The 14,933-nt window shown below is 44.8% G+C and overlaps 1 protein-coding gene across 1 annotated transcript in view; it reads right to left on the bottom strand.

Moving 5' to 3' along the window:
* EIF4E1B (eukaryotic translation initiation factor 4E family member 1B) overlaps nt 1–14,933 on the bottom strand; it is a 43,966-nt gene that overhangs the window by 17,228 nt on the left and 11,805 nt on the right. The window contains exons 3-5 of the mRNA XM_069762313.1: nt 8,413–8,523; nt 7,169–7,263; nt 3,986–4,081 (exon numbers count right to left, since the gene is read on the bottom strand). Of these exons, the coding sequence (XP_069618414.1) occupies nt 3,986–4,081; nt 7,169–7,263; nt 8,413–8,523 (302 nt within the window). The remainder of the gene's footprint in view (nt 1–3,985; nt 4,082–7,168; nt 7,264–8,412; nt 8,524–14,933) is intronic.

Raw genomic sequence — 14,933 nt, forward strand, 5'->3', positions numbered from 1 at the left:
CACGTGACCTTGTATGTATAAATATTGGCAGGTATCCAATACTAACGGGGGCGGGAGGAGGTAAGGCAAGTGAGACGTCATAAATAATCAACAATAATAAAATAAGAACGATCTCACCAACTGCCGAAGCCCGGAAAGGTGGAGCCCATAGCGGACTGAGGTGGAAGGATCCAAAAGTCAGCAACGTCAGGTGACAATACCCTGTCAACACCCTGAAAGGCTATCCATAAACCTATGTTCCCGAGCTCCCGCCCTTACAAGGGCAGTCCACAACTACCCCTGAACAACATCATGCCTTGCACTCTCCCTATTGATGTCCCGACGCGTTTCTTCGCAGGCCGTATCATCAGGGGACTGGCCTGCTTGGGGAGTTAAAGTGCACGGATGCTGAAAACAGAAAAACCTGCCACCCTCAAAATAGCATAAGGAGAGTGGACAGGATCACTGGGTCCATTTAAATAGTGTGCTAGCGGGCATAATTAGCCTATCACATAATAGATACTCAGTCATGTGATCAGTAAATGCAAAGTGATATGTATGATGCGATATTTGACCAGACTAATGCGCAAGAACAACATAATCAATATAAATACTCCAGCATACCATATCCAGGGTTACCTGGTAATAATGATCCGGAGTGCTGACGCCATAATCTCTGTGAGGAGACACGAGAGATACACGAGAGATACACTTCCGGTAACCGCGGAGGTACAGGTTGCTAAGAAACTGCTAACGCCACTGTGCGTCACTAAGAGCCGGAAAACCGGAAGCAAGAGCTACCGAGATACCGGGTCGCAACACACGCCAAAGCATAAAGGTTCCCAGATACCGGAAGTATAGAGGCAAACATAACGCTGTAGCGTACCCCTACCATGACGTGGTTGCTAAGAAACCAATGACGCCACAGAGCGTTTATGAGGGGTTATCTATGCGATTAAGTTTGTTACCAACGGTGCGCTTTCTTCCATTTGTAATATGGTATAGGTATGCATTTGTACTTCGTGTTTCACTATCATTTATGGAAGGCTACCTGTATCTATTTTCACATTAGGTCACTTTGCGTTTGAGTCACTTTTTAGAGTGGTCTTTTACCATATGTTATTATGTACTAGTGTTCCTACCTTTGTACCAAAAATCGCGTTATGTCATGGGACCGGTGTATCTCATGCGATTTATGTGTTTCTCTTTTTGGTAGGACACTAGCACAACGGTGACGCTCTAGTGGTTTGTTTAGATGCTTTTGTAGCATCATTTTATAGAGATCCACCCCCCTTTTTTTTGGTGTTCTGAATAGGGGCCTCTCCGCTGTGACAGTAACGTCACAGTGTCTGAGTAATCATTATACTTTGAGCATATCCGGGAGTTTTAAGTCCCAGTGCGCTCTTGTCAGAGTGACTTGGTATTTTGGTAAACATTACTCTTAGTTAAATAACTGCTGTATTTTGGCGGCGCTCTGTGGCGTCATTGGTTTCTTAGCAACCACGTCATGGTAGGGGTACGCTACAGCGTTATATTTGCCTCTATACTTCCGGTATCTGGGAACCTTTATGCTTTGGCGTGTGTTGCGACCCGGTATCTCGGTAGCTCTTGCTTCCGGTTTTCCGGCGCTTAGTGACGCACAGTGGCGTTAGCAGTTTCTTAGCAACCTGTACCTCCGCGGTTACCGGAAGTGTATCTCTCGTGTATCTCTCGTGTCTCCTCACAGAGATTATGGCGTCAGCACTCCGGATCATTATTACCAGGTAACCCTGGATATGGTATGCTGGAGTATTTATATTGATTATGTTGTTCTTGCGCATTAGTCTGGTCAAATATCGCATCATACATATCACTTTGCATTTACTGATCACATGACTGAGTATCTATTATGTGATAGTGTGCTAGCGGGCATAATTAGCCTATTTAAATGGACCCAGTGATCCTGTCCACTCTCCTTATGCTATTTTGAGGGTGGCAGGTTTTTCTGTTTTCAGCATCCGTGCACTTTAACTCCCCAAGCAGGCCAGTCCCCTGATGATACGGCCTGCGAAGAAACGCGTCGGGACATCAATAGGGAGAGTGCAGGGCATGATGTTGTTCAGGGGTAGTTGTGGACTGCCCTTGTAAGGGCGGGAGCTCGGGAACATAGGTTTATGGATAGCCTTTCAGGGTGTTGACAGGGTATTGTCACCTGACGTTGCTGACTTTTGGATCCTTCCACCTCAGCGCGCTATGGGCTCCACCTATCCGGGCTTCGGCAGTTGGTGAGATCGTTCTTATTTTATTATTGTTGATTATTTATGATGTCTCACTTGCCTTACCTCCTCCCGCCCCCGTTAGTATTGGATACCTGCCAATATTTATACATACAAGGTCACGTGAATTAGCAATTGTTTTGTATTTTTGTATCATTGCTATTACTCTGTGAGTGGTACCTTGTTGTCGTGGGACATTATATGCTGCACAGCTGCGGCCATTCCCACTGATTTCCTATTGTGGTATCGCCCACAAGTGATGTGTTTTTTTCTTACAGGTTACATCATTCAGTACCACGATAGGCACTATTTTTGGGTGACATTATTTGTTTTTGTCTTTATCTATATATTTTTACCTTGTACATATTAAAGGTTACGTTTTATAATTCCTACTATAGTTTTGAGCACATCTTATCCAGGACCTGAGGGGGCAGTACATGACAACTTTACAGATAATCAAAGTTCTCGGTCACAGTTCAGGGAACAGGCTGACAGCCTTATTCTTCCTTGCTGATATGAATTCAAAAACAGAAGGCATCCACGAAGTAAACAATTGATGAATACAAGAGTCGCCCGCCAGGGCCGTGGGGTACCCGGTACCGGGTCCGGTCGCAAATGGGGATGTCACGGTGGCAACCCGGTCTGTGGCCCTGTTCGCCCATGTCAAAGGGGAAGTTTGAATATAATTTATGTTCATGATGCAGCCTGTGGCATTTGGTCAGTGGAGACCGATGCTGCTTTAAGGGGTTCTCTGGGGTGATGTTATGGCAGCTAGATGGTATAACTTCCCACAGGTGAAGTGTATCCCCAGGGATCCCGGTGTGTAGATGGAAGATGGTAAATGGTGCAGTAAAGAACAAGGACACAGGTTTTGCAGTCTCTTTACCTGGTTTACTGAAGACTTCAGGCAGCCACAGTCCAGGGCACCAGATCACAGGGCAGGCAGGGTCCGGCCAGCTCAGAAGCGAATCCAGAGTCCCCTTTACCAGGTGGAATTAAAAGCCTTCCTCTAGGGCGGTGGTGTTGTAGTCCCTATGGCTTCGGATAAGGTCCTCACAGTTCTTCTCTCTCTCTCCCCCTTATAGGATAGGACAATACCACGAGCCGAGCCTTTTTACAGGGACTCTAGCATGTCCCGGGCTCTATGTGCTACTGTGTCTCAGGTTTGTGTGGTGGACAGGTAACTTGCAGCTCAGCTGTCCTGCCGGTCTCTGATGTAAGTCTTAGAGTCCCTTACAACCTCGGTGGTCCAGCTACCGGTTATCTGCACTTTGCCAGGGAGACAGTCTGCTCGCTGCTGTCACTCTCCTATGCTTTGCTCTCCTGCATGCTCACTGAACATTGTTCGGCTTTCTGTAAGTCTTTCCTTTAGGATCTGTAGTACTTCAGACTACACGGCCCCTTTGTAAGTTCTTCCTGCCTCAGACTGCTCCAGTCTGCTTCCTGGCACTTTGACGGAAACTTTCCCTCCAAACCACAATATATATGCACATGCAGGGAAGTCACCTAGAAATAGGATCAAAAGCTCCCCTTGTGGCTTGGAGTGTGAACAGTGTAAGTGTGAGTGTGAGTGTTGGTTACCTGATAAAAGATATCCTTCATTGCTTCCAAACGTAACATAACTCTCCCGTGAGGAAAGCAATGCTACTTTGACGACCAGGACCCTGGGGCGCCACACAGGTTTACTTTTATTTTACTGCCCATTTTCCAAAATCAATTTTAAGGAGTAATAGTAGAGGGACTGTACTTACGCCCAAAAATCTTCTACGGTGTTGAATGTTGTAACAAGGCGTAGGTTACATTGCCAGGGTTGGCTTTTCATGTTTTTGAAGAACCAGAGCGCCCATCTAGAGAAGTGGTAAAATAGAGATTAATACTGATGGGTGTAACAACCCTGTCGGCATCACTGCATGGCCTTCCATTCTCCACCTGCCTGTTACATCAACTCCCTCACCCAGTGCCATGCCATGAGATCTGTCTGCTGCCGGTTCCATGCCATGTGCTCCATGGCCACTTACTCTGTGTACACTTCCTTTATGTCTGCATAGGGGGGTGGCATCAGCAAGTCCGGATTCTTATTAAGACTGTGTACCTCCCTAAGGTATCCCTGGCCAATAGCTTAGACGCCTCTGATACTTTAGGCATCCTCATCCATTGGAGGATGCCTGAGCAAACCATTTCCCTCAGTTATCATTTGCTACTGAGCTGCCAGGTCGTCTGTTTCCTGTCTTTGAGGGCTGCAATACGCAGGCCTCTATCTGTGTTCCGTTACTTCTGTGTCTGAACTCTGGTCTATGTCCGTTCCTGTTCCTTTGTTTGTTTTCCATTCTCACTCTGCTGTGTTTACCTCTGCGTTACCTCTCTGCTTGCCACTATCAGTGGCTCTGCATCTCTCTGCTCTGTTTGCCACTACCTGTGGCTCTGTGGTGCTCTGCTCAGTTCTGCCTCAACCTGTGGTTCTGTGCCTCTTAGATTTGCTCGCCACAACCTGTTGCTCTACACCCTCTGGCTCCTGGCTTTGCCTCCTGCGGTTCGCTCTTGGCTTCGCCTCCTCCTCTGCCTTCTCTACTCTTAGCTCCACCTCCTGCAGTTCTGCTTTGTATCCGCTCTTGCTCTACCTCTGTTCAGCAACTTGCCGTACAGGTCTCTACCTGTTTCTTTATATTCACCAGTCTGAACAGGATCTTACCTATTTCCATACACCCGCCTGTATACCAGTTCCTACCAGCCGTGCCAGTCTGCCTGCCTGTATCTCTGTCAAGCCAGTCTGCCTGTCAGGGTTGCTGCCATACCCGTCCGTTAGCCAGTGTCACAGCCGTGCCTGCCTGTGACTAGTTACCGGTGAGATCAGCGTCCACAGTTAGACTCCACCCTGGAGTGGAACCCGGTAACTACCTATTGCACAAGTCTGACCTCACCATCGGAGGCTCCAGCGAACACCTAGGAAGCTACTTAGTTATGCCCCTTCCAGGGAAGTCTGGTCTGTGGTCCAGTGGGGCCACATCCCCGGACGCCTGTGCCAACCAGTCTGGGGGCGAGAGTTACAATGGGATTGTGAATGGAAACATCATGAAATAACAGCTGCATCCTTTGGCACAAACTAATATGTTTTTTAGTCTTCAAAAGCAAAGTTATATCTTACTAGCGGGAGTCTAAACTGAATTTTATCATCTCAGTTTGTTTTATTTGTAAAAGCTCCCACCCTTGTAAAGAATGAATTCCACAGCTGGGAGGATGAGGCGAGGTAAGGGAACTGGTGTAGCAATATCCACATTCAGAAAGCTTACACAGACAAACTCTAAAACTTTTAACATTTGCATTGTTACAGAGAAGCAATGTAACGTGGGGCGGTAGCCATGGGCGAGGTACTCCTCTTACACACATTACATAAGGTAGAGGTCCTGGCTGGGTGCGTGGACTTGTGCTACGCCATGGTAGGCCACATGTAACCGATTGTGGTTGGCCTAGATGAGATGAAAGATATCTGAAAGATGATGGGTATGCAGTGGGGAAGAAAGAAAAATTCTAAAATTGTTGCCTTTTGCATCCAACAGTAGTATAAAGAAGCATTCACTTCCAAAATAAGCAGACACCGTTGGTAGAAGCAGGGTCGGCGTCAGCACCCGGGCAAGTGCCGGGGCCCTGGCGAGATGGGGGGCTCATTCACGATACAGTACACTGAGGCTCTGGGGGGCCCCTGCAGGCAGGGCCGGCGTTAGGGGCAGCCAGCTGCCTAGGGCCCACGCTCCTCCAGGGGCCCTCAGCTAGCAGCACATCACGCAGCCGCTATAGGGCCCCTGTGAGGAGGGGGGCCCGTCTGCCACCAGCACCAACTCCCCTACCGCTTTGACCTGTATCAGCGTCTGCTGGTACAGTTCAAAGCAATGATGGAGGAGAGAACGTCAGACAATGCTCCCTCTCCCATCATTTCCTGCTCTGCCTCTGACACTGGGTGTGGGATGCTGTATACTACGTGGGCTGTGCTGTACGCTGCCAATTTTGCACTTTTACAAATGTTCTACGTTAATACTTTCTAATGGTTACTTTAAAAAGTTTTCCACTAAGAAAAATTGTCATTCAATGTATGCAGTTTTCTTTGCAGCAAGTTCAGCTAACAATAAAATGCCTACTGATCACTGAGGAAGATGGAGTAGGTCACAAAAATTGGCATATAAGGGGTCGACTTATATAAAGCCCCTCTGCTGTATGGTACTGTAGAATGTACAATAGCTATCACTCATGAAAGTAGTGAAATCTGGCATTGTACTGTACCTATATTTCTCTGCTGTATCTGTGCATCATGAATCGTTGGATGTGTTAAAGGGGAGGCCCACTGAAACTCTTTCACACGGGGCCCTCAAAAACCTGGAGCAGTCCTGGCTAGAAGAGCATCATTCTGTACAGAAAACTAAGTTGTGAATTGACTAGAGCTGCCGGTTGAAGATCCGTGGAGTGCCGGCTTATGATGTCAGTGTGAATTTCACCCTTGTCTCCACTTCCCAGCACCTACTGAAGGAAGTCAGTAGTAAACGTATTCCATCATGATGTACCCTAAGAAGCGTTGTTTCACAACAGCCTACCCCTTTTGAAACAGAAGCTGATCATTGCAGGTGTAGCTTGTTAAAAAAAAAAAAAAAAAGTATATAGATCTGACTGGTACATGGAAATTCACCCCAACCATTTGTTTTCAAAGCATGAACATGCTGGGTCTGCCAGCGAGACAGCTAGCTCATGAAGGGAGGTTCGCCCATTAAAATAAGGTACGGTACTTGCTCTAATGTTTACACCATAGGCTGCTAAATAATTCTTCTTATTTCATGTTTATTATGAAAATGGTCAAGACCATCCCCCTACCCTCCCTCCAAAATAATGCTTTACTTCCCCTAACAGATATCAGGCTGTATTTAGTTTTTAAACTCTGTATATCTCATTACCTGCTCTGTAAAGGATGTGTTTCCACAGGTTCAAGAGCAGCCATTTTTTTCTTTTTCTTCTTTTCATCTCGTCGAGGAATACCTTTGAAGGTTAACTGGAAGAAAAACTACAATATAATAAGGGGACTACCACAATACACTGCACAACTCATTAATACATGCAGTTCCAGTGATCTACAGATTGTTTCGATGAAGCTCCACATCAGATTGACAGGTCAATGAAAAACTACTGTGCTGACCATAGCATATGTTGCAAATAGAAAGTCTCCCCTTCAGTCCAGGTTACCAGAGACCAATGCACAGGTCATATATCTGGATAATATCTCAAAGAAAATAACTCTGTATGAAATCCAAGTCATACAAGTTGTACAGCAGATGCCTCATGCACTTGTAAGGCAGCTCTATAAGACGGTCCTGTGCACAGGTGATAAATAGCCCTTAAAACAACAATTTAATATATATGGGTTTTTTTATTACACACATTCACGACTTGCAGCTGGAATTTGGGATTGTAAAACTGTCTGAATGGGGCCTTAGCTCTCACAGAGCCTGTGTATGGATTATTGATTTGCATTGTGGCCCCTTTTGATTAGCTGGATTCTTTTCATCAAAAAGTCTGCTCTTCTGGATTTCAAAATGTCATTATTAAATGTGTTCACCACAGGTCAACACATTAAGCTAAAGGCGTCACAGCTTAAACCTCTCCCACCTGCAGGAGCTGGGCTTTGACTGACAAAGACCATCATTTGTCCCCCAATAAGAGACAGACTTAAGGGGGTATTTGGACAAAAAAAAAAGTGTACCCAAGCATAGACCACTCGTGCCAGAGATTCAGAAGCCTCTGCCAACGTCACATCATTCTGATTGACAGCTGGATCCCTGCTACCTAACTGAGGGAGTCGGCTGTCAGTTAGAATGATGTAGGAACTCACACCCTGTCATGTCAGCAGATACTTGATCATTTATTTTTTTTTAATGTATGGTATTGACAAGGCTATGGTTAGGTGGATTCATAACTGGCCCAGTGATTGTACTCACTGAATAATAAATGGTTGAACATACAAGATTGTTTCAAGTGGGGTACCACAAGGCTCTGTTCTGGCCCCAGGGTTCAACATTATTTTTTTATAAATGATCTTGATAAGGGAACCAAAGGCAAACTAATCAAGTTTGCAGGTGCTGCAAAGCTAGGAGAGGGAGCCAATAGAGGCATGAACCCGAACTGTAAAGTTCAGGGTTTGTACTGTCCGGGACCGAACAGACTTCTCCCACAAGAATGTTAGAGTGTCACAGAGAATGAATTTTACCAAACCAAAGTTCTGGTCCCAGTTAAAGTTCAGGTAGAGTTCTGGTGCCTGAACAAAACAAAAAAAAAAACAAAAACAAAAACACTTTAGACTAAAGTTTGGTCACACCCGAGCTTCTGTGGGCCCGCTCATCCCTGATAGCCAACACTAGAGAAGAGAAAGGATTCAGAAGGATCTTGATAAGCTTGAACAATGAGAAGTGACTAATAGAATTGTATTTAACAGGGAGAAATGCAAGATTCTAAATCTGGGCAAGAAAAGGAGAAGGACATCTACCTAATGGGAGGAATAGAACTAAGCAGCAGCATGTGTGATAGAGACTTGGTTATATTAATAGATCACAGACTGCACATGAGCCAAAGCAGCAGCAAAAAAGGCAAGCCATTCTAGACCATCCTAAAATCGGACTGCACTCAGATGTTACGCGAGTACAGTCCAATGTTCTCCATGTACCCATAGACTTGAATGGGAGTGTAGCATGTGACTTCAGACTTTCACATGCTGCGATTTTTTTATTATTTTTCTCTTCACTGAAATGGTCAGTGGAGGGAACAAAAATGAATAGCTAGTACTCGTTTTATGTACACGGCGGTGTGATCAAGCCCTAAGAAACTTTATTAAGCCTCAATCACATGTCTGTTTAAACACGTACTTGGAAAAAACACATGTATCGGTATCAGTGTGATTCATGTGTCCATTTTTACAATCAGTGTTTTTCAGGGCTGGATAAATAAACTACAAGGATTTTATCCTTTGCAATGTTGAATACTTAAGCCATGTTCACATGTTGATCAGTATTTGTAAGCCAAAACTAGGAGTAGGGTAAAGGGAAAAAAAAAATAAAAAAAAAAAAAATGGTGCACTTGTTTCTATTTTATCTTGATTATTCCACTACAGGTTTGGGCATAAAAAACAGACACAAACGCGCAAATGGCTTGAGAGCACAAAGATGACATCCGTATTTTTCAAGAACAATAGATTACTGATGAGAAAAGTTTCTCATCTAAAGAAAACTGGTATGTTTTTCATGTAGATGAAAAAAAGAAAAATCTGACGTTTGAAAGGGGCCTCAATATGAACCTAGCCTTAGCATATGCACGCAGGCATAATTTTAGCAGTAAAATTGGCTGTGGATATCGTTGTGAAAAAAAAAAATGATTTGGTAAACCCCTTAGTGACAGAGCCAATTTGCTACTTAATGACAGGGCCAATTTTAACAATTCTGACCACTGTCATGAGGTTATAACTCTGGGACACTAACGGATCCCGCTGATTCCGGGACTGTTTTTTCTTGACATATTATTCATGTTAGTGGTAAAATTTCTTTCATATGACTTGTGTTTATTTATGAAAATAAAGTCAAAATATGGCGAAAGTATTTAAAATGTTGCAATTTTCAAGCTTTTAATTGTTATGCCCTTTAACCCCAACACACCCCTAACCCCAATCCTAACTGTAATCCCAACCCTTAGGCTATAGTCACACTTTGCGGATTTTGCTGCGGATCCGCAGCGGATTTGACCGCTGCGGATCTGCAGCAGTTTCCCATGAGTTTACAGAACAATGTAAACCTATGGGAAACAAAAAACGCAGTGCACATGTTGCGGAAAAAACCGCGCGGAAACGCTGCGGATTACATTCCGCAGCATGTCACTACTTTTCTGCGGATTTTCACCTGCTCCAATAGAAAACTGCAGATGAAAATCCGCAGAAGAAACCGCGACGGGTTTTCACTGCGGATTTTGGAATTCTGCTGCGAAAAAATCCGCAGTGGAATATGCAAAGTGTGAACATAGCCTTAGGCTATGTGCACACGTTCAGGATTTCTTGCAGAAATTTCCTGAGAAAAACCTGAGTTTTTCTGCAAGAAATCTGCATGCGGTTTTTGCGCTTTTTTTTGCGGATTTTTCCAGACATTTCCCAATGCATTAAATAGTGGGAAATCTGCAAAATTAATGAACATGCTGCGTTTTTTACCGTGATGCGTTTTTTTTCGTGGAAAAAAATGCATCATGTGCACAAAAATTGAGGAATTCATTCTAAATGATGAGATGCATAATGTATGCTGTTTTTTGCGGTTTTATAGCGTTTTTATAGCGAAAAATCAGCAACGTGTGCACACAGCCTAACTGTAATGGGAAAATGGAAATACTTTATTTTATTATTTTTCCCTAACCAAGGGGGTGATAAAATAGTAAATAAAAAAAAAAAAACAAAACCTTTATTTTGATCACTGTGATAGACCCCATCACAGTGACCAAAATGAACCAATAGGAAAAATGCCCTATTGTTGCCAGGCGCTGGCTGGCAGATCTCAGCGCACTGCACATGCTCCCACCATTTTCTTCCCTGAAGATGATGCCGGTGGCCATGAGGTCACTCTCCTCTGATGTGCGATAACATCAGAGGAGGGAGAAATTAAAATGGAAAAATCAAGTTTTTTGTGGTCTTCATTATACCGTTAATAACGGCAATTGCAACACTGGTGTTGGTAAAAGACCCTGGAGAAATTCTGACTCTGGGTGACACTTTCACATGTGGCAGACTTCACATCTGCAGGAGTAGGTTAGTTTGAGGTGAACATTCTAAACATTTCATGCACCGTGTGTTGGTACTGTAGGCGTCATGTCTCAACTTTACAGAGCAAATACAATTCTGTAGAACATTTACCCTGTGTCTTCCCTTCTTGGAAATAATAGCGATGAGTGAAAGTGCTCGGATAAGGTGTCATCCAAGCATATTCCGGTTCTAACAGAGCGTCTGTGGTGTACTCGAATAATATGTTGGTGTCCCCGTAGCTGTAAGGCTAGGTTCCCATTGCGTTAGGGTAATCCGTTAAGCACATAGCGCTAGCGGATTGCGCTAACGCAATGCTTCTATAGGGTCGGCGTTCTCCCTCCCCACTAGCGCAGATCCCCGATCTGCGCTAGCGAGGAACGGGCCTCGGACACACCTCTGACGCTGCAAGCAGCGTCCGAGGTCCGTCACAGAAGAACGGCACATCGCTAGCGCGTGCCAAAAATGGCATGCGCTAGCGATGCCCTTCAGCAAAAAATAACATTGCTGTCAATGGGTGCGCTAACGGACCCGATGCACGGCGTTAATTGCGACATTTTCGCTGTGCAACGCAGTCCGTTAGCGTGCACACATTAACGCAATGGGAACCTAGCCTTAGACAGCCACAACACATGCAGGGACTTCCTAACAACACGCAAAAGAGAAAGCCCACATACACTTGGGACTTGTGAACAGCCTCAAATTAAAATATGTACGAGTGCTATCCAGGAGAAATAAAGACAGCACTCTTACAAGAATAACGGACATCTGAATGAACCCCAACAACGCTTTCTGCCAAACAGTACAGTTAGAGTTTTTCAAAATCTCTAGACTTCAGGAACGTCAATGGAGCCATTCATTTGAAGGAAAACCAATGGAGTCACTGTTCATGTATAGCCTCCAGAGGTGAGGAGGCGACTTCTACCTCCGAAGCAGGTGGAATTCTATATTTTGATGATCTATTGGACTGCAAAAAGGTCCCTCTCTGTCCATCACGGCACACGACATTTGGGAGTCTTAGGCCGGCATCACACTTGCGAGTTTTATGGACATAAGAGCGCAGAAACTACGTCCATAAAACTCGCAAAACATACGGCACAATTATTCTCTATGCCCCTGCTCCTATCTGCCGTATTAAACGGCTTTCTATGGCCGTAGAAAATCACAGCATGCTGCGTTTGTCACCGTATTGCACAAATAAAACGTCAATGAAAGTCTATGGAAGCCCCAAAAATACGGATCACACACGGACCAGCAGTGTGACTTGCGAGAAATACGCAGCGGTGTTAGAGAGAAAAGCCGGTAATTCAGTGCGGTGTACAGTAAAATCACACTGACAGCTTCCAGTAGAATATATATATATATACACACCGTATATACTCGAGTATAAGCCGACCCCCCTAATTTTGCCACAAAAAACTGGGAAAACCTATTGACTCGAGTATAAGCCTAGGGTGGAAATGCAGCATTTACCGGTGAATTTCAAAAACAAAAATAGATCATTATTTCCCCATAGCTGTGCCATATAGTGCTCTGCACTGTTCATATTGCCCATAGCTGTGCCATACTGTGCTCTGCAGCGTTCATGTCTCCCCATAGAGCTCCACATAAATCTGTGCCATGGCCGCTGCTGCTGCAATAAAAAAAAAAAAAAAAAAAACACACATACTCACCTCTCTTGATTGCAGCTCCCAGCGTCCAGTCCCGGCGTCTCTCCGCTCTGACTGATCAGGCAGAGGGCGCCGCGCACACTATATGCGTCATCGCGCCCTCTGACCTGAACAGTCAGAGCGCAGACGCCGGGAAGATGGAGCGACGCCCGGCGGCTGGAACGTGGACAGGTGAATATGCTATACTCACCTAGTCCTGGCGATCCTCGCGCTGTCCCCTCCTGTCACAGCTGGTCTTCGGTGCCGCATATTCTTTCTCTATCAGCGGTCACCGGCACCGCTGATTAGAGAAATGAATAGGCGGCTCCGCCCCTATGGGAGGTGGAGCCGCCTATTCATATCTCTAATGAGCGGTCCCACGTGACCGCTGAAGAGGGGAAGAAGCTGCAGCACAGAAGCCCGTGGGACGGCAGGGACAGCGCGAGGATCGCTGGGACTAGGTAAGTATTCCTCAGCGCCCTCTCCCCCTCACCCGCTGACCACATCGCTACCGTGACTCGAGTATAAGCCGAGAGGGGCACTTTCAGCCCAAAAATTTGGGCTGAAAATCTCGGCTTATACTCGAGTATATACGGTATATATATATATATATATATATATATATATATATATTTTCATCCAGCGCAATATAGCAGAAAGCCGGTAATTCAATTACCGGCTTTTGCCTTCTCCTTCCTAAAACCCGACATGATATGAGACATGGTTTACATACAGTAAACCATCTCATATCCCCTTTTTTTTTTTGCATATTCCACACTACTAATGTCAGTGTGTATGTGCAAAATTTGGCCATTCTAGCTAGTAAATTAAAGGGTTAAATGGCAGAAAAAATTGGCGTGGGCTCCCGCACAATTTTCTCCGTCAGAGTAGTAAAGCCAGTGACTGAGGGCAGATATTAATAGCCTGGAGAGGGTCCATGGTTATTGCCCCCCCCCCCCCCCTGGCTAAAAACACCTGCCCCCAGCCACCCCAGAACAGGCACATCTGTAAGATGCGCCTATTCTGGCACTTGGCCACTCTTCCCATTCCCGTGTAGCAGTGGGATATGGGGTAATGAAGGGTTAATGCCACCTTGCTATTGTAAGGTGACATTAAGCCAAATTAATAATGGAGAGGCGTCAATTATGACACCTATCCATTATTAATCCAATACTAGTAAAGGGTTAAAAAAAACACACATTATTAAATTAATTTAATGAAAAAAATCACAAAGGTTGTTGTATTAATTTATTCTACTCACAATCCACTCACTGAAGACCCTCAATCTGTAAATAAATAAAAAAAATAATAAACCAACAATATCCATACCTTCCGAGGATCTGTCACGTCCAACGATTTAAATCCATCTGAAGGGGTTAAAATATTTTGCAGCCACGAGCTTTGCTAATGCAACGTTGCTCATGTCTGCAAAACCCCGGGGAATGAAGGTAAAGTAGGTCAATGACCTATATTTACCTGCATTTGCGGTGAGGCGCCCTCTGCTGGCTGTTCCTAGATCGTGGGAACTTTCCTAGAAAGCTCCCAGGCTCGAGATCATAAGAGGTGCCCTCTGCTGGTTGTCCTCATATGAACTCAAGCCTGGGAGCTTTCTATAAATTAATACAACAACCTTTGATTTTTTCATTAAATTAATTTTTAATAATGTGTGTTTTTTTAACCCTTTACTAGTATTGGATTAATAATGGATAGGTGTCATAATTGACGCCTCTCCATTATTAATTTGGCTTAATGTCACCTTACAATAGCAAGGTGGCATTAACCCTTCATTACCCCATATCCCACCGCTACACGGGAATGGGAAGAGTGGCCAAGTGCCAGAATAGGCGCATCTTCCAGATGTGCCTTTTCTGGGGTGGCTGGGGGCAGATGTTTTTAGCCAGGGGGGCCAATAACCATGGACCCTCTCCAGTCTATTAATATCTGCCCTCAGTCACTGGCTTTACTACTCTGGCGGAGAAAATTGCGCGGGAGCCCACGCCAATTTTTTCCGCCATTTAACCCTTTAATTTACTAGCTAGAACGGCCAAATTTTGCACATACACACTACTGACATTAGTGTGGAATATGCAAAAAAATGGGGATATGAGATGGTTTACTGTATGTAAACCAGGTCTCATATCATGTCGGGTTTAGGAAGGAGAAAGCAAAAGCCGACATACATATTTTTATTTTTTTTACACATGGATCCCTTGTATAGCTGTATGTTGGTTTTGCAAGCCTGCGATAAAAACA

This window comes from Ranitomeya imitator, chromosome 4 (genome assembly GCF_032444005.1).
Source record: "Ranitomeya imitator isolate aRanImi1 chromosome 4, aRanImi1.pri, whole genome shotgun sequence".
NCBI classification, from domain to species: Eukaryota; Metazoa; Chordata; class Amphibia; order Anura; family Dendrobatidae; genus Ranitomeya; species Ranitomeya imitator.